At 46.2% G+C, this 20,689-nt stretch overlaps 1 protein-coding gene across 3 annotated transcripts in view; it reads left to right on the forward strand.

Annotated features, from left to right (window-relative positions):
• Positions 1-3,433: 3,433 nt before the first annotated feature.
• LOC124289017 (arrestin domain-containing protein 2-like) overlaps positions 3,434-20,689 on the forward strand; it is a 49,213-nt gene continuing 31,957 nt past the window's right edge. Inside the window, exons 1-2 of one of the 3 annotated variants that reach the window (XM_046725617.1) lie at positions 3,434-3,876; positions 10,330-10,464. In XM_046725617.1, the coding sequence (XP_046581573.1) occupies positions 3,753-3,876; positions 10,330-10,464 (259 nt within the window). In that variant the 5' untranslated portion in view covers positions 3,434-3,752. The remainder of the gene's footprint in view (positions 3,877-10,329; positions 10,465-20,689) is intronic. The other 2 variants (XM_046725614.1, XM_046725615.1) reach the window with 2 other exon arrangements.

Consider the following 20,689-nt stretch of genomic DNA (forward strand, 5'->3'; position numbering starts at 1 on the left):
TTATAGTATGGTCGGGTGGTTATAGTATGGTCGGATGGTTATAGTATGGTCGGATGGTTATAGTATGGTCGGGTGGTTATAGTATGGTCGGGTGGTTATAGTATGGTCGGATGGTTATAGTATGGTCGGATGGTTATAGTATGGTCGGGTGGTTATATAGTATGGTCGGATGGTTATAGTATGGTCGGATGGTTATAGTATGGTCGGGTGGTTATAGTATGGTCGGGTGGTTATAGTATGGTCGGGTGGTTATAGTATGGTCGGATGGTTATAGTATGGTCGGATGGTTATAGTATGGTCGGATGGTTATAGTATGGTCGGATGGTTATAGTATGGTCGGATGGTTATAGTATGGTCGGGTGGTTATAGTATGGTCGGATGGTTATAGTATGGTCGGGTGGTTATAGTATGGTCGGGTGGGATTATAGTATGGTGGTTTATAGTATGGTCGGGTGGTTATAGTATGGTCGGGTGGTTATAGTATGGTCGGGTGGTTATAGTATGGTCGGGTGGTTATAGTATGGTCGGATGGTTATAGTATGGTCGGATGGTTATAGTATGGTCGAAGACAAAGGAAGCATGCTCTAATACCAGATACTAGACACCAATACAAATGTAATACCAGATACCAATGCAAACGTTATACTAGATACCAGTACAAATTTAATGGAGAGATAAGTCGATAAAACATGTGGGTGAAATGAGATATTGTTATCTCTAATTCATTGCGATATTCTAATAGTTCATAGGAATTCAACAGCTCTTACTCAAGTCTTAAAGTTATTCCCAAAGGCTTTTATAATACTTGCAGGAAGGATGGACAAATCTCAAACACTATAAAATGGGATTCACAAAACTAAATCTGTTCACAAAACTTGCACTGACACAGAAGAGGATCTGAGGCAACTATTCCAGCAGACAGAGGCGAGGATCACTTCACACCCTGTGGTTATCGTAATTGTCATCGATTCCTGCGGTTTCCATCACTCTACTGCACTTTGCGCCCGGTTGGCCGTGCTTCGCGCATAGTGGAGACTAAGTATTTTTGTTTTTTACGTTTAATATTATGCGAAGTGAGATAAATAATAGACACAAGCAGTAACTGTCTCACAATACGGTGCATGTTTAGCGGCACGTAACACAAAATGTTTTAACTGTGACGTGTTAGAAAGGCTGATGCCCAACGACAAGATTCTTTATTACGGCTGTGGCGATGTTTCCATGTATATATTCACAGAACACAGCGGAATATCCTCTGTTAGGAGGCCGTGTTTGGCTGAGAGAAGGCAGAGTGAGGGATGTGTGAGGGCAGAGTGAGGGATGTGTGAGGGCAGAGTGAGAGATGTGTGAGGGCAGAGTGAGGGATGTGTGAGGGATGTGTGAGGGCGGAATGACGGTCGTGTGAAGGAAGTGTGAGATTCTGAGTAACGGCTGAGCGAGGAGTGAGTTCGGGCTGTGTGAGGGTGGATGGGGACCTTGTGATGACAGAATGAGGAGTGACTGAGGGCTGTGTGCAGGCTGTGTGAAGGATGTGTGAGGTTCTTTGTGAAGGATGTGTCAGGCTCCGAGTGAAGGCTGTGTGAGGACTGAGTGAAGGCTGTATGAGGCTCTGAGTGAAGGCTGTGTGAGGACTGAGTGAAGGCTGTGTGAGGGACTGAGTGAAGGCTGTGTGAGGACTGAGTGAAGGCTGTGAAGGCTGTGTGAGGACTGAGTGAAGGCTGTGTGAGGTCTGAGTGAAGGCTGTGTGAAGACTGAGTAGAGACTGTGTGAGGACTGAATGAAGGCTGTTTGAGGACTGAGTGAAGGCTGTGTGAGGTCTGAGTGAAGGATGTGTGAGGCTCTGAGTGAAGGCTGTGTGAGGCTCTGAGTGAAGGCTGTGTGAGGACTGAGTGAAGGCTGTGTGAGACTCTGAGTGAAGTGCTGTGTGAGGACTGATGAAGACGTTGATGCATAATGTGTGACCTGAACGTGGGCTTAATTTGCTCATCCGCCAGAAGTGCACTCCATTACAGTAATTATTACTATAAATAGTAGGCCAACAGACATAGCGATATCACGGCTATTTAATTACTAAGCAGGGCCTATATAGGGATGCAGGCATTCTTGGGTGGGAGAGGCTGCTGTGCCGGTGTACGTCCCCGGGGTTGGGGGTGGGGATATGAGGGCTTTGAACATTGATCTGTTGACCGGCGACATCTTCAACCTCTGAGTAGGCTTGGTCACGTGGACGATTCCGTAACAGGTGTTGCCGTTTCATTACACAGGTTCTAATTAACGCCATTCACGTTATCATGTTTAATAAACGTAACGCCACAAAAGTCATTTATCTGCTAGGGAAACTGATTGACAGTACGCCTTTAACCTGCAGCAGAGATCACTGAACTTCACCTGGAGGTTATCAGTACAGCGTACTTGTAAAACCAACTACATGTTACCCGTATTGTGACAAGTACGGATTTAATTACGCACACGTCGGTGTGGCGCTGATTTGGATATTGATAACGCTGACTTTAATATTAATATTAACATCGCATCGCGTTCAACAAGAATACTTTTATTCAGGAATGTGATTTGAAATGTCATCTGTGAACTCTGAATGATGTCTGTTGGCATCTGTGGTATATCACAAATATATTTAGAACCGTATTTGGAATTGCGTGTCCCCGGCTAACCCTCTACCTGGCCTACCCCCGAGTTGTGCCCGAATTTCGAACCTACACAATTGCAGTTTCATAATTCTGAGCTTAATATTGCTTAAACAGTGATTGAAATGTAGGATAAGTTCGTAACTCACATAGGAAGACTCCACCTTTAGGCCTCTTCGATAGCTTGCAACTCAAATGCACCTTTTTCTACAAATACCTCATCACTGTTAATTCCTCAATTTGTCAAATATCGAAAGATCACATTTGTACAGACATAAAGTAAACAGTGGCCAAATGATTTCGTACTTTGTAGATATACATCCGTAGCATCAGGCCATAACCACAACGAAGGATTACGTAATTCCTCCTCGGGCGCAGAACTTATCACATCTTTCAAACAACATGACACCACCAATGAACGTATTGTATTTAAAAGTACAAAATATTCTTAAATGTAATGTGGACACACAGCTACGGTATTGTGATGTTGTCATGGCAACCTGAACCTCGGCGATTACCTTTAATTGCATCTGAGGCGCCTCATCAGACACACACGTGGAACTAAAGCAAAACAATCTCCTCTTTTCATGGGAAACTTTTTAACCTGGAGATGTCTTCTCGACATGAAACATCTTTTAACAGAAACGTCGAGAAGACATCTAATTGGTCATGGTATGTGCTAAAACTGCAACGTTATAACTTGTTATTCAAAAGCTGGATTGTAATTGCCGGGCGAGTGTCCCCCCGTAGTCCGCATCGATCGGAGTAAAGGCTGGAGGAGCCGAGCAGGCAGCGTGGTCTGTGATACACCGACTCCTTCTCCATCATGATGCCACATCTCCGTGGCCGCCGCTGTCAGCAAACGATGTGGTCGCTGTCCCTGTGATTAACGTGATTTCGCTCATTGATCAACATGTGCCAGTGAAATCTGATGACAATGACATGGCACGTTTCCATGGTGATTGTGACAAATCTCGGCACGTGGAGGCGAGTGGCACGAGATGTACGTGGAATAGTCGAGATGATCACAAGTAAGATGGCGGGAAAAGTGCCCCACTGACTAGCAGCCAAATCGCTGGTCGAACTGCTGCTGCTGCTACCACAGCCATGGCGTCGGCTGGTTCGGCGTCCGTGGATCTTAACCTGGAACACTCGGAACTTGTGTTTTATTCCGGGGATCGGATGAGAGGGGCTCTGGTCATGCAGCTGGCGACACCGCTTACTATTGCAGGTCAGTCGGTAAAGGGCGTGTCCAACATGGCCGCACTACAATAATCTTTAGCTAGCTAATGTTCAGTGTCTTGTAACGTCTTCATGTCTCAGGCAAACAGTCTCGCAGACTGTAACTGTATCATCAACCAGGAGGGGACATAGCGTTGTGCTTGCTCTTGAGGTAGCGGCATGCACGGCGGCCACACCGTCGTATCTGATCGATAGGGTCGTGTACTGTGCGATATAAACGTGCTTAGTACAATGGAAGGTCAAACGTGGTCAACTACCGGAAGTATGTTAGCTTGGTCACAACAATAAAACCTGTATGAAATATTTAGACAGATTGCTGGCATGGTGTACAAGAGCGTGCCACGCGACCCTCCATGGATCAATATAGGCGTGATGGAGGCTCAGTCCACAGACTGTTTTACTGACATAAGATATCGATGTGCTTCTGTCGGCAATTGTGGATATTTCCAATAGGATACCCACACGTGTGGTCTGGCTGACAACTAGCTCCTTATTGATTTAGTTAAATGTGTCATTGTTACTCGTGACCATGTTGACAAACATTCAGCCATTATGGTTCTCTTCACACGATGCTGTCATTCAAGTTTGTTTCTCCGTCGGTGTTGTGGCACTTGTTCACAATGAGAATCAAGTCTCTTCGGCTTCAGATGACCACTGGGATCTGTAACACCAGCAATTAGAACCGTTTTATCGCGGAGAGTGTTATTTGGTGGCTAAATTATTCGATAAGATTTTACTTACATTTTGTTATCCGCAGTGTCTGATTAACTCTCACTCGCGATACCTGTGGTGTGCATGTCATGTACACCCCAAACCAACCTGTCTGAATTCCTCCACCTTCCTCGAAGATTTCCTCATGGCGGATAACGTTTACATGGTGGATAACGTTAACATGGGGATAACGTTAACATGGTGGATAACGTTAACATGGCAGATAACGTTAACATGGCGGATAACGTTAACATGGCAGATAACGTTAACATGGCAGATAACGTTAACATGGTGGATAACGTTAACATGGTGGATGACGTTAACATGGCGGATAACGTTAACATGGTGGATAACGTTAACATGGTGGATAACGTTAACATGGCAGATAACGTTAACATGGTGGATAACGTTAACATGACAGATAACGTTAACATGGCGGATAATGTTAACATGGTGGATAACGTTAACATTCACAATGCCTATGAATTGGCAGCTTCAGTATTACATATATACGGTGACCGTGGTGTGAACTATATCAATAGTGTTGTGAGTGAGTACTGGATATACATATCTGTCTCCTTTGGTTTATTCACAACATTCAAACAAAGGAAGCGTGGTATACTCTATGGATGTCAGACACGTTACACAGGGCATGTACCCAGCGTTCCACGGACTAACTTGGCCGATTTGCCAATAACCTTCAGATTGATATAAAATAGCATAGCATGAATTCTGCAGATCTAAAGAAAGGTTAGAAAGCCAACTTGCTGATCATTGATCTCTGTGGAATAAAACTGGATATGACATTGACTTCTGTCTATGGTTGAATAGACGTGAAGACCTGAAATCACACAGTGTAAGACATTGACTTCTGTGTATTGAATAGACGTGAAGACTTAAAACCACACAGTATAAGGCATTGACTTCTGTGTATGGTTGAATAGATGTGAAGATTTAAAACCAAACAGTATAAGGCATTCACTTCTCTGTATGGTTGAATAGATGTGAAGACCTGAAATCACACAGTGTAAGACATTGATCTTTCAGTGAACATCCGATTTTACCATTTTTAACTTCCAACACGTGTGTGTAGCCCATCTCAGTGCAGGACCGGCATAGCAGATAGGCAACTAGTACACAACAGAGCGACCGCACATACACAGGTGCATGCAAATCGAATATCAATTTCTAATTGTTATTCCATGTTATTACTTCATATCATTCAATGGTTGTGTAGCTGAATTAAGATGAATAATTCCCGCAGCTGGTATCTGTGGTAAATCTGTATCTGTGTGTGGTAAATATAAAATATTCAGAATACACTATTCAGGTGAAATGTGCAGAGTGCCTTCAATGAGTTAGATGAACTGTTGAACCGGTATCACGGATGGGCAGAGACAGGAACATTGACTTGATATCAAACTACGTATTGAAGCGATAAATATCTGTATTTGTGATTGATTACTGCTTCGTTGTGGCAAGACGGCCTCGGACTTGGGACATAAATGATGTCGGGTCTGTCAATTTCCGTTCAGCTTATTAACAGACTACAGTGTTGTACTACGGGCGTGAGACGTGTGTACACTGATATGAATACACAAATCAATCAAAGACTATGTTTGATGTATGTCTCTCTTTAATGAGTATAAAACCAGCAAAATAACAGGTTTTCTGCTTAGGAAATAGCTTTCAGCTTATTCGTGATTTAAGCAGAACGACACAAATGGAACGTCAACACAGAATGTGGTAAAGGTATTTGTCAAAACAATCAATTATCGGACTTCCTCCAAGCTGTTGGGTTCTTTGTCCTCAGCGGATTGGTTGGTTGTATCACTATCTCTCTCAGTCCCATCAACTGACGACAGAGGTCGCCACGTGGTTCCCCCCTGCCTGAACAAGGAATGACCCTCGGGATGCGTGACTGCCGTCTTACCCATCTCCCCACACACACAACACATACCAGTTATTACTGGACTGACAGATGACAGCACTCACGTCTAGTTACCAGCCTGCAGTTACACATGGACGCTCACTCTACCGACACACAGGAAACTGTACCAGGAAACGACTCCCCCGTCCATCCCTGGCAATGATATCCTGTTATATTTCGACCACGTGTTTCTACAGTAAGGGCCAGGTATATATCGACAACTTCTTTGAGTGGCATTTAGAAGTTGGTGTGATGAACACCATCACTTGCTTGATAACGGTGTTTTAGAAGCTACACCGAAACGTCACTCATATTATATTACAGAAGTTGTATAAACTTAGAACTCTCCTTGTTGTTCATTTATCGACAAGTTAACCAATTGGTCATCGGACTTCATTTCAATCGATCGGTTTTCTCAGATATCGGAGAACACCATTTTGTATATGAGTCTTAATTTGTACTGAAAACAAAACAGTATAATAGTGCGTGTATGGGGTGGGGGGAATTCTACGTTTCCCCAAAACAACGGAATCGTTCCTATGACGCTATGTTTTCTATCCGATCTGTTTTGTTCACGTGTTGAATTCAATACAGACTGGCAATACGATGCAGTATGTGGAAATATACACATGCAGTGCTTCAAGTTGCCATGCCACCGTGGCTGTTTACAGTCAACACGGACATTATCGATTAAGTCAATTTCTGATAATTGTTGACCAGTCTTTGGACTTGTGATGAAACTTGCGGCTATTAAAAATCATATATTTTAACATATTTGACAATATGAGCTTTTTACAATGTATGTACCATGTATTAGTACTGCATTGGGGCGTCAGCTGAGGCGGCGCGTGCTCATTACGCTCTAGCGCTTTACAAATGAGGTTGGACAAACGAAAATTCGGAAACAATAACACACAATAACACACAATAACACACACAAACACAATGTATCAGTGCTCATATCATGACTTCCGTTTTTCCGACCAAAGGTTCTTCACAAAAGAACGATGCCTGAAGTTTGTAACATCCTGAAGACGATATTTCCTGGACCAACAAATCAATGGGCGACGTTGCTGTACAACACAGGCTGTCAGTGTGGTTCTACCACTGGCACAACATCAGTGCTGTCCTAACACTGCTACAACCTACTGTCACAATACGGCAATAGCATTGGAACAACTTCTAAAACGGGTACAGGTACAACTGCTTGTCATTACGTCCATCAGGGTACAGCTTCTTGTCATTATGGCCATCAGGGGTACAGCTTCTTGTCATTACGTCCATCAGGGTACAGCTTCTCGTCATTATGGCCATCACGAGTACAGCTTCTCGTCATTATGTCCATCAGGGGTACAGCTTCTTGTCATTACGTCCATCATCATTATGGCAATCAACAGGGGCCACAGCAGCTTGTCATTATGGCCATCAGGGTACAGCTTCTTGTCATTACGGCCATCAGGGTACAGCTTCTCGTCATTACGGCCATCAGGGGTACAGCTTCTTGTCATTACGGCCATCAGGGGTACAGCTTCTTGTCATTACGGCCATCAGGGGTACAGCTTCTTGTCATTATGGCCATCAGGGTACAGCTTCATTACGTCATTAGGGGTGGCTCCATCAGGGTACAGCTTCTTGTCATTACGGCCATCAAGGGTACAGCTTCTTGTCATTACGGTACAGCTTCATTGTCCATTACGTCCCATCAGGGTACAGCTTCTTGTCATTACGTCCATCAGGGGTACAGCTTCTTGTCATTACGTCCATCAGGGGTACAGCTTCTTGTCATTACGGCCATCAGGGGTACAGCTTCTTGTCATTATGGCAATCAGGGGTACAGCTTCTTGTCATTACGGCCATCAGGGTACAGCTTCTTGTCATTATGGCATTAGGGCATTCTTGTCATTACGGTACAGCTTCTTGTCATTACGGCCATCAGGGGTACAGCTTCTTGTCATTAGAGGCCATCAGGGGGCAATCAAGGGTACAGCTTCTTGTCATTATGGCCATCAGGGGTACAGCTTCTTGTCATTACGGCCATCACGAGTACAGCTTCTTGTCATTACGTCCATCAGGGGTACAGCTTCTTGTCATTACGGCCATCAGGGGTACAGCTTCTTGTCATTACGGCCATCAGGGTACAGCTTCTTGTCATTACGGCCATCAGGGTACAGCTTCTTGTCATTATGGCCATCAGGGTACAGCTTCTTGTCATTACGGCCATCAGTACAGCTTCTCGTCATTACGTCCATCAGGGGTACAGCTTCTTGTCATTACGGCCATCAGGGGTACAGCTTCTTGTCATTATGGCAATCAGGGGTACAACTTCTTGTCATTACGGCCATCACGGGTACAGCTTCTTGTCATTATGGCCATCAGGGGTACAGCTTCTTGTCATTATGGCAATCAGGGGTACAGCTTCTTGTCATTACGGCCATCAGGGGTACAGCTTCTTGTCATTACGGCCATCAGGATTACAGCTTCTTGTCATTATGGCCATCAGGGGTACAACTTCTCGTCATTACGGCCATTAGAAGGTACAACTACTTGTCATTACGGTCATCAGGGGTACAGCTTCTTGTTATTATGGCCTTCAGGGGTACAACTTCTTGTCATTACGGCCATCGGGGGCTACAGCTTCTTGTCATTACGGCCATCAGGGGTACAACTTCTGGTCATTACGGCCATCGGGGGATACATTAGCTTGTCATTACCGTCATCAAGGGGTCCAGCTTCAAGTTATTACGGCTATTAGAAGGTACAAATGCTTGTCATTTCGGCCATCAGGGGGTACAGCTTCTTGTTATTACGGCAATCAGGGGATACAACCGCTTGTCTTTACGGCCATCACAGTACAGCGTCTTGTGGTAACAGACATAACAGTGGTGTCTCGAGTACAACTTACTGATCAGCTGTAACAAGGTGCTGCTATTGATGATGCAGTGTGGAGCTTGGAGCCAGGTCCTCGCGCTAATCACATTGAGCACGGCTTGGAGCGACTAACTAGCAGTCGTGTGACAGGAGGGCTTTGAACTGACGCTCCGTGACATCAATAAACAGCGCCAGTGGGATGACTGGCTCTGTGGTTAGAGTCACCTGGCATGTCATTGTGGCTGATGTCTGAACAGGATCACAATCAGGAAGAGAAACTGATTGATTATACAGAGGATTGACAACACTTTATATTCTATATAGTGATCTGAATGATAACAAAGATGACGAAAATACCTGATTGCAGTTAAGGGCAACTGCAGTTCATTCTTAAGAATACTGAAAATATTATGGTGAAATCTATTGTTGCCTGATCTACTGGCCTTGTAAAACTGGTGAGTAGATATAGAACACTCCCGCTTCATGGTACACAGTTCTTGTGTATTGCAAGTCACGACGACGCTTTACACCGCTCTGAAGTGAGAACAACCAGGTAATGAGAGGTGCGTGTAGATGGGATATTGTCAAGAGACGCATATATAGAAGAACAGGTAATTAATAAGACGCTCTACTGTGTCGATTCGTCTGGCTTCATTCACTTATGTGATACTTGGAGTTCTCCGTATAACAACGTCTGTATGCTTCTCAATATTGACAGCAGTCAACCCAGTTCCATGTACATCGAAACTTCACTTCATGCAACAAAGAAAGAAAATACAAAAATTGGTTGTTATCCATAAAGTCGTACATGTTCTTAAATCTACTGTTTTCATAGCAATAAAATATTTCCCGATCACTGGCTTTTCAAAATATTTCATTTTCATTATCAGTTTATTGTCATTATAGTCACCGTATATTCACTTTTTCTTCCAGGTGTTGAACTTAGATTCCGTGGATCTGCACGTGCAAAATGGCGGGAGCACGTTCACGAAGGCCTTCGACGAACTGAAGTTGAACATGAAAAGGAAGAGATTTACTTTGATGATCGGTTCTGTCTCTGGGGAAAAGGTAGGCGGACAACATTTTATCCACGGCGTCAAACACCGATCCCAGTGGAATCGGCACACTGTAGACCAGATTTATATCATTCAATGAGTAGTAAAAACCAGCGGCAAACAGTGCCAGGTCATTGATCTTCAGGCCAGGATACAAGGTGCTTTTACCTATCTGGCATCAGTTGTCCTCACCTTCCTGGCATCAGTTGTCCTCACCTTCCTGGCATCAGTTGTCCTCACCTTCCTGGCATCAGTTGTCTTACCTTCCTGGCATCAGTTGTCCTTACATTCCTGACATCAGTTGTCCTTACCTTCCTGACATCAGTTGTCCTCACCTTCCTGGCATCAGTTGTCCTCACCTTCCTGGCATCAGTTGTCCTTACATTCCTGGCATCAGTTGTCCTCACCTTCCTGGCATCAGTTGTCCTCACCTTCCAGGCATCAGTTGTCCTCACCTTCCTGGCATCAGTTGTCCTTACCTTCCTGGCATCAGTTGTCCTCACCTTCCAGGCATCAGTTGTCCTCACCTTCCAGGCATCAGATGTCCTCACCTTCCTGGCATCAGTTGTCCTTACCTTCCTGGCATCAGTTGTCCTTACCTTCCTGGCATCAGTTGTCCTCACCTTCCTGGCATCAGTTGTCCTTACCTTCCTGGCATCAGATGTCCTCACCTTCCTGGCATCAGTTGTTCTCACCTTCCAGGCATCAGTTGTCTTACCTTCCTGGCATCAGTTGTCCTTACATTCCTGACATCAGTTGTCCTTACATTCCTGACATAAGTTCTCCTTACCTCGCTACCATCAGTTGTCCTTACCTTCCTGGCATCAGTTGTCCTCACCTTCCTGGCATCAGTTGTCCTTACCTTCCTGACTTCAGATGTCCTTACCTTCCAGGCATCAGTTGTCCTTACCTTCCTGACATCAGTTGTCCTTACCTCGCTATCATCAGTTGTGCTTACCTTCCTGGCATCAGTTGTCCTCTATTTCCAGGCATCAGTTGTCCTTACCTTCCTGACATCAGTTGTCCTTACCTTCCTGGCATCAGTTGTCCTTACCTTCCTGGCACCAGTTGTCCTCACCTTCCTGGCATCAGTTGTCCTTACCTTCCTGACTTCAGATGTCCTTACCTTCCAGGCATCAGTTGTCCTTACCTTCCAGGCATCAGTTGTCCTTACCTTCCTGACATCAGTTGTCCTTACCTTCCTGACATCAGTTGTCCTCACCTTCCAGGCATCAGTTGTCCTCTATTTCCAGGCATCAGTTGTCCTTACCTTCCTGGCATCAGTTGTCCTCACCTTCCTGACATCAGTTGTCCTTACCTCGCTCTCATCAGTTGTCCTTACCTTCCTGGCATCAGTTGTCCTTACCTTCCTGACTTCAGATGTCCTTACCTTCCAGGCATCAGTTGTCCTTACCTTCCTATCATTAGTTGTCCTTACCTCGCTATCATCAGTTGTCCTTACCTTCCTGACATCAGTTGTCCTCACCTTCTAGGCATCAGTTGTCCTTACCTTCCTGACATCAGTTCTCCTTACCTCGCTATCATCAGTCGTCCTCACCTTCCTGACTTCAGATGTCCTTACCTCCATATCATCAGTTGTCCTCACCTTCCTGACATCAGTTCTCCTTACCTCGCTATCATCAGTTTTCCTTACCTGCCTGACATTAGTTGTCCTTACCTTTGCAGCATCGGTTGTCCTCACCTTCCCTGGCATCAGTTGTCCTCACCTTCCTGACTTCAGATGTCCTTACCTTCCAGGCATCAGTTGTCCTTACCTTCCTATCATCAGTTGTCCTTACCTCGCTATCATCAGTTGTCCTTACCTTCCTGACATCAGTTGTCCTCACCTTCCAGGCATCAGTTGTCCTTACCTTCCTGACATCAGTTGTCCTTACCTCGCTATCATCAGTTGTCCTCACCTTCCTGACTTCAGATGTCCTTACCTCCATATCATCAGTTGTCCTCACCTTCCTGACATCAGTTCTCCCTACCTCGCTATCATCAGTTGTCCTTACCTGCCTGACATTAGTTGTCCTTACCTTTGCGGCATCGGTTGTCCTCACCTTCCTGACATCAGTTGTCCTTACCTTCCAGACATCAGTTGTCCTTACCTCCCTATCATCAGTTGTCCTCACCTTCCTGACATCAGTTCTCCCTACCTCGCTATCATCAGTTGTCCTCACCTTCCTGACATCAGTTGTCCCTACCTCCCTGACATCAGTTGTCCTTACCTTCCTGGCATCAGTTGTCCTTACCTCCCTGACATCAGTTGTCCTTACCTCCCTATCATCAGTTGTCCTCACCTTCCTGACATCAGTTCTCCTTACCTCGCTATCATCAGTTGTCCTCACCGTCCTGACATCAGATGTCCCTACCTCGCTATCATCGGTTGTCCTCACCTTCCTGACATCAGTTGTCCTTACCTTCCTCACATCAGCCGTCCTTACCTCCCTATCATCAGCTGTCCTCACCTTCCCGACATCAGTTCCCTCCTTCCTCGCTATCATCAGTTGTCCCCACCTTCCCTGACATCAGCTGTCCTTACCTCCCCTTCCTGACATCAGCCGTCCTTCACCTCCTGACATCAGTTGTCCTTACCTCCCTGACATAAGTTTCGTCCTTACCTTCCAGGCATCAGTTGTCCTTACCTTCCTGACTTCAGTTCTCCCTACCTCCCTATCATCAGTTGTCCTCACCTTCCTGACATCAGATGTCCTTACCTCGCTATCATCAGTTGTCCTCATCTTCCTGACATCAGTTCTCCCTACCTCCCTATCATCAGTTGTCCTCACCTTCCTGACATCAGATGTCCTTACCTCGCTATCATCAGTTGTCCTCACCTTCCCGACATCAGATGTCCCTACCTCGCTATCATCAGTTGTCCTCACCTTCCCCAACTTCAGATGTCCTACCCTCGCTATCATCAGTTGTCCTCACCTTCCTGATATCAGTTCTCCTACTCGCTATCATCAGTTGTCCTTACCTTCCTGACTTCAGATGTCCTTACCTCACTTTCATCAGTTGTCCCTACCTTCCAGGCATCAGTTGTCCTCATCTTCCTGGCATCAGTTGTCCTCACCTCCCTGGCATCAGTTGTCCTTACCTCTGTCATCAGTTGTCCCACCTTCATCAGTTGTCCTTACCTTCCTGACATCAGTTGTCCTTACCTCGCTATCATCAGTTGTCCTCACCTTCCTGACTTCAGATGTCCTTACCTCCCTATCATCAGTTGTCCTCACCTTCCTGATATCAGTTCTCCTTACCTCGCTATCATCAGTTGTACTTACCTTCCTGACTTCAGATGTCCTTACGTCGCTATCATCAGTTGTCCTTACCTTCTTGACTTCAGGTGTCCTTACCTCGCTCTCATCGGTTGTCCCTACCTTCAAGGCATCAGTTGTCCTTACCTCCCTATCATCAGTTGTCCTCACCTTCCTGACTTCAGATGTCCTTACCTCCCGATCATCAGTTGTCCTCACCTTCTGATATCAGTTCTCCTTACCTCGCTATCATCAGTTGTCCTTACCTTCCTGACTTCAGATGTCCTTACCTCGCTATCATCAGTTGTCCTCACCTTCCTGACTTCAGATGTCCTTACCTCGCTATCATCGGTTGTCCTTACCTTCCAGGCATCAGTTGTCCTTACCTCCCTATCATCAGTTGTCCTCACCTTCCTGACTTCAGATGTCCTTTTCTCCATATCATCAGTTGTCCTCACCTTCCTGACATCAGTTCTCCTTACCTCGCTATCATCAGTTGTCCTTACCTGCCTGACATTAGTTGTCCTTACCTTTGCGGCATCGGTTGTCCTCACCTTCCTGACATCAGTTGTCCTTACCTTCCTGACATCAGTTCTCCCTACCTCGCTATCATCAGTTGTCCTTACCTTCCTGACATCAGTTGTCCTTACCTCCCTATCATCAGTTGTCCTTACCTCCCTGACATCAGTTGTCCTTACCTTCCTGGCATCGGTTGTCCTTACCTCCCTGACATCAGTTGTCCCTACCTCCCTATCATCAGTTGTCCTCACCTTCCTGACATCAGTTCTCCTTACCTCGCTATCATCAGTTGTCCTCACCTTCCTGACATCAGTTGTCCCTACCTTCCAGGCATCAGTTGTCCTTACCTCGCTATCATCAGTTGTCCTCACCTTCCTGACATCAGTTCTCCTTACCTCGCTATCATCAGTTGTCCTCACCTTCCTGACATCAGTTGTCCTTACCTCCCTGACATCAGTTGTCCTCACCTTCCTGACATCAGTTCTCCTTACCTCGCTATCATCAGTTGTACTTACCTTCCTGACTTCAGATGTCCTTACGTCGCTATCATCAGTTGTCCTTACCTTCTTGACTTCAGGTGTCCTTACCTCGCTCTCATCGGTTGTCCCTACCTTCAAGGCATCAGTTGTCCTCACCTTCCTGACATCAGATGTCCTTACCTCGCTATCATCAGTTGTCCTCACCTTCCTGACATCAGATGTCCTTACCTCGCTATCATCAGTTGTCCTCACCTTCCCAACTTCAGATGTCCTTACCTCGCTATCATCAGTTGTCCTCACCTTCCTGATATCAGTTCTCCTTACCTCGCTATCATCAGTTGTCCTTACCTTCCTGACTTCAGATGTCCTTACCTCACTTTCATCAGTTGTCCTTACCTTCCAGGCATCAGTTGTCCTCATCTTCCTGGCATCAGTTGTCCTCACCTCCCTGGCATCAGTTGTCCTCACCTCCCTGGCATCAGTTGTCCTTACCTCTGTGACATCAGTTGTCCTTACCTTCCTGACATCAGTTGTCCTTACCTCGCTATCATCAGTTGTCCTCACCTTCCTGACTTCAGGTGTCCTTACCTCCCTATCATCAGTTGTCCTCACCTTCCTGATATCAGTCTCATCCGGTTGTACTTCTTGTCCTTACCTTCCAGGCATCAGCGACTGTCCTTACCTCCCTATCATCAGTTGTACTTACCTTCCTGACTTCAGATGTCCTTACGTCGCTATCATCAGTTGTCCTTATCTTCTTGACTTCAGTTGTCCTTACCTCGCTATCATCAGTTGTCCCTACCTTCCTGACATCAGTTGTCCTTACCTCCCTATCATCAGTTGTCCTCACCTTCCTGACTTCAGATGTCCTTACCTCCCGATCATCAGTTGTCCTCACCTCCTGATATCAGTTCTCCTTACCTCGCTATCATCAGTTGTCCTCACCTTCCTGACTTCAGATGTCCTTACCTCGCTATCATCGGTTGTCCTTACCTTCCAGGCATCAGTTGTCCTTACCTCCCTATCATCAGTTGTCCTCACCTTCCTGACATCAGATGTCCTTTCCTCCATATCATCAGTTGTCCTCACCTTCCTGACATCAGTTGTCCTCACCTTCCCTGACATCAGTTCCTCCTTCCCTCACCTTCCTTCTCTATCATCAGTTGTCCTTACCTTCCTGACATTAGATGTCCTTACCTTTGCTTACCTTCCTGCATCAGTTGTCCTGTCCTCACCTTCCTGACATCAGTTGTCCTTACCTCCCTGATCATCAGTTGTCCTCACCTTCCTGACATCAGTTGTCCATACCTCCTTACCAGTTGTCATCAGTTGTCCTTACCTTCCCAACCTGACTTCAGATGTCCTTACCTCGCTATCATCAGTTGTCCTTACCTTCCTGACTTCAGATGTCCTTACCTCGCTGACATCGGTTGTCCTTACCTTCCAGACATCAGTTGTCCTTACCTCCCTATCATCAGTTGTCCTCACCTTCCTGACTTCAGATGTCCTTACCTCGCTATCATCGGTTGTCCTCATCTTCCTGGCATCAGTTGTCCTCACCTCCCTGGCATCAGTTGTCCTTACCTCTGTGGCATCAGTTGTCCTCACCTCCCTGGCATCAGTTGTCCTTACCTCTCTGACATCAGTTGTCCTTACCTTCCTGACATCAGTTGTCCTTACCTGCCTGACATAAGTTGTCCTTACCTCCCTGACATAAGTTGAAGGGATCCGGTGACGATGACTGTCAGCGGTCAGTCTGACATATCGATGTATCGCATGGATGTTGCCGATGAGGGCGTTAGACAACGGTCTCCGGGGGTCATTCATGGCAGCGCGGTAATAAACTGAGACGCAGTCGATAATACTTGAGTCTGCCTGACAAAAAATCGTAGCAACATGAGTATTGAACAATGTTTAAACATTTTATACGCCCACAAAATCTTTTTGACGCCGGTTATCTGACTTTATTCCCCAAACTTCAATGTGTGGTTTATGTGATATTGACCTGTCTGGAAAAATATGGATGGTGCACGGAAGTGTTATTCAAGACTGACTGTCGTACTGGCCAACGTGTAAAGTGTGTCTGTTGTATCCACGTGGTGTGGAGTGTCTGTTGTATCCACGTGGTGTGGAGTGTCTGTTGGACTAGGTCCTCTGTGCGCGTTCTGTCCAGTGTGTCCAGTGTTTACAAGACAGTTTCTACCCTGTGTCCAACCGATAAATGGATCGTGTAATATTTTACAGCATTTCCACGCCAAAAGGAGGCCTTTTGAGCATATAATACTATAACGTACGTTTTGTGTTCGCGTTACGACATACCATGTTGACGTAATGATGCAGTTGACAGCAAGATTGACAACGTACAACTCTCTCTGGGATTGGATGAGGTTTCAGTGACAAGGATGGAATGTCTACACCATCGTCCATCCTTTCTTCAACCTATTGAAAACAGTTTGTACCATGTGCTGTTGTCAGTGACGTGATAGTTTCATGCCACGTATAGAATACATGCCTCTGATATGTACCACGCCCATATCCCACCTGGGACTGGAACCCACGACCGGCAGCCAGTGTGGTTGTATTCAGGAGATATGACGTCGCAATACCATAACCCACCTGGGACTGGAACCCACGACCAGCGACCAGTGTGGTTGTATTCAGGAGATATGACGTCGCAATACCATATCCCACCTGGAACCCACGACCGGCAGCCAGTGTGGTTGTATTCAGGAGATATGGCGTCGCAATACCATATCCCACCTGGGACTGGAACCCACGACCAGCAGCCAGTGTGGTTGTATTCAGGAGATATGACGTCGCAATACCATATCCCACCTGGGACTGGAACCCACGACCAGCGGCCAGTGTGGTTGTATTCAGGAGATATGACGTCGCAATACCATATCCCACCTGGGACTGGAACCCACGACCAGCGGCCAGTGTGGTTGTATTCAGGAGATATGACGTCGCAATACCATATCCCACCTGGGACTGGAACCCACGACCAGCAGCCAGTGTGGTTGTATTCAGGAGATATGACGTCGCAATACCATAACCCACCTGGAACCCACGACCGGCAGCCAGTGTGGTTGTATTCAGGAGATATGACGTCGCAATACCATATCCCACCTGGGACTGGAACCCACGACCAGCAACCAGTGTGGTTGTATTCAGGAGATATGACGTCGCAATACCATATCCCACCTGGAACCCACGACCAGAGGCCAGTGTGGTTGTATTCAGGAGATATGACGTCGCAATGCAACCCTCCAAACGTTAATGGCGACACTGTTTCGGCAGTGTAGATCTACTGTAGTGAACATTTAGTGCACTGTATTCTGGTACAGTGTACAGGCTGCGTCAATCCAAACGGACTTCGGTGTTAATTGCCTCCTCGTGAGTGATTGCCAAGGCTTGTTTCAGACAACACGCTACAGCTCGGCGCAGTGGGACATGCGTTGCATATACGAGGATCATAGGACCGAAAACCTGACGAGGGCGATCAGTTCACCTCCCACTGCGCTCCGCCAGGGTCTTGTCATAGGCAGATGGTCTTGCTGTGTACACTCGATTTAAGCCACATGGATGGTACGGGGGCCAGAAACTAATCCTGAGTGGACCAGATGAACGAGTGGTTGAAAGTATGAGTAATTATCTAGCGGGATGTTACAACACACACAGTGCCAGGCGACCAGCTGATCCAACACAGACGGTACCCCAGGTGACCCGGGAGAAATAGGAACTGTATTCTTCATTTTTTACTTTCGGTTCATTTCGAGGAATTGTTTGAAACCATATTTGGTGCAGTGTTGCACATTGTGGAGCTGGGGTTAAGCACGTATACCTAGGGTTCACATCCGTACCATTTGGCGTCGAATGAAGTCAGTTCAGTTGCTGAGCAGTCGTGTATAATAATATTCCTTCATTTCCCAGTGTGTGCCTGTCGATCTGAACGACCAATAATCCCGTCATCCCAGGTTGCATTAATATTTTGACATAGGGGATAGAGAGCTTTGATGATGAATCCATTAATGCCCCCGCCAATACATCCATCAACCTGGGAGCTATCCCGCGAGGTGTCAGCACCGGCCTTTGGCCACCTATCTCAGTGGATTGGCAGCCTTCATTTTCTCAGAGGTACTTCTCAGTCGGTGAAAGGTTTTGACGTGATTATCATACTGTCAGTTGCATTAAGCCAAGAGTTACAGGCATCCCTGGATCGCCATTTTCATGTCGGGAGGCCCGATTCTCTCCACCCAACTCAACTCGCGTATACATGAGAAACCATGCGGGTTTATTAAAACGAATTCCTGTGGGTCTGTGACGAAGATGTTCAGAGTAAATGAAAACACGGCGAGCCCATCATGTGACTGAAGCGTGGCGGAGATGGCGGAGACAGACGGTACAGGCGGGGACGATAATGACGTTTTACAAGTGAGAGTATAAACACTCGGAATAATATCATGCATTACATGCCACATGGCAGAGAGGTAACGTGGCAATCAAAATGGAAAATGGTGGTACTTTCACAGAATATTGATTCATCTAGCCGTATATTGTGTCAGCCATTAAATGAAGAGAGAGGTACCATCATTACTTGGGTCCCACAACAGACAGGAGGTGAACTCAACCAACAGAGTCGTAGATGCATGTTGTCTTCTTGTGGACAACAGACAGGAGGTGAACTCAACCAACAGAGTCGTAGATGCATGTTGTCCTCTTGTGGACAACAGACAGGAGGTGAACTCAACCAACAGAGTCGTAGATGCATGTTATCTTCTTGTGGACAACAGACAGGAGGTGAACTCAACCAACAGAGTCGTAGATGCATGTTATCTTCTTGTGGACAACAGACAGGAGGTGAACTCAACCAACAGAGTCGTAGATGCATGTTGTCCTCTTGTGGACAACAGACAGGAGGTGAACTCAACCAACAGAGTCGTAGATGCATGTTATCTTCTTGTGGACAACAGACAGGAGGTGAACTCAACAGAGTCGTAGATGCAGAGTCGTAGATGCACGTTATCTTCTTGTGGACAACAGACAGGAGGTGAACTCAACCAACAGAGTCGTAGATGCATGTTATCTTCTTGTGGACAACAGACAGGAGGTGAACTCAACCAACAGAGTCGTAGATGCACGTTATCTTCTTGTGGACAACAGACAGGAGGTGAACTCAACCAACAGAGTCGTAGATGCATGTTGTCCTCTTGTGGACAACAGACAGGAGGTGAACTCAACCAACAGAGTCGTAGATGCATGTTGTCCTCTTGTGGACAACAGACAGGAGGTGAACTCAACCAACAGAGTCTTGTGGACAACAGATGCATGTTGTCCTCTTGTGGACAACAGACAGGAGGTGAACTCAACCAACAGAGTCGTAGATGCATGTTGTCATCTTTGTGGACAACAGACAGGAGGTGAACTCAACCAACAGAGTCGTAGATGCATGTTGATCTTCTTGTGGACAACAGACAGGAGGTGAACTCAACCAACAGAGTCGTAGAGATGCATGTTGTCCCTCTTGTATGTTGACAACAGACAGGAGGTGAACTCAACCAACAGAGTCGTAGATGCATGTTGTCCTCTTGTGGACAAACAGACAGGGAGGTGAACTCAACCAACAGAGTCGTAGATGCACGTTATCTTCTTGTGGACAACAGACAGGAGGTGAACTCAACCAACAGAGTCGTAGATGCATGTTGTCCTCTTTGCATGGACAACAGACAGGAGGTGAACTCAACCAACTCAACCAACAGAGTGAACGCAGAGTCGCATGTTGACCTTCTTGTGGACAACAGACAGGAGGTGAACTCAACCAACAGAGTCGTAGATGTATGTTGTCCCTCTTGTGGACAACAGACAGGGGTGGTGAACTCAACCAACAGAGTCGTAGATGCATGTTGTCTTCTCTTGTGTGACAACAGACAGGAGGTGAACTCAACCAACAGAGTCGCAGATGCATGTTGTCCTCTTGTGG

The sequence above is a fragment of the Haliotis rubra genome, unplaced genomic scaffold (assembly GCF_003918875.1).
Source record: "Haliotis rubra isolate DU_JTF1 unplaced genomic scaffold, ASM391887v1 Scf43, whole genome shotgun sequence".
NCBI lineage: Eukaryota > Metazoa > Mollusca > Gastropoda > Lepetellida > Haliotidae > Haliotis > Haliotis rubra.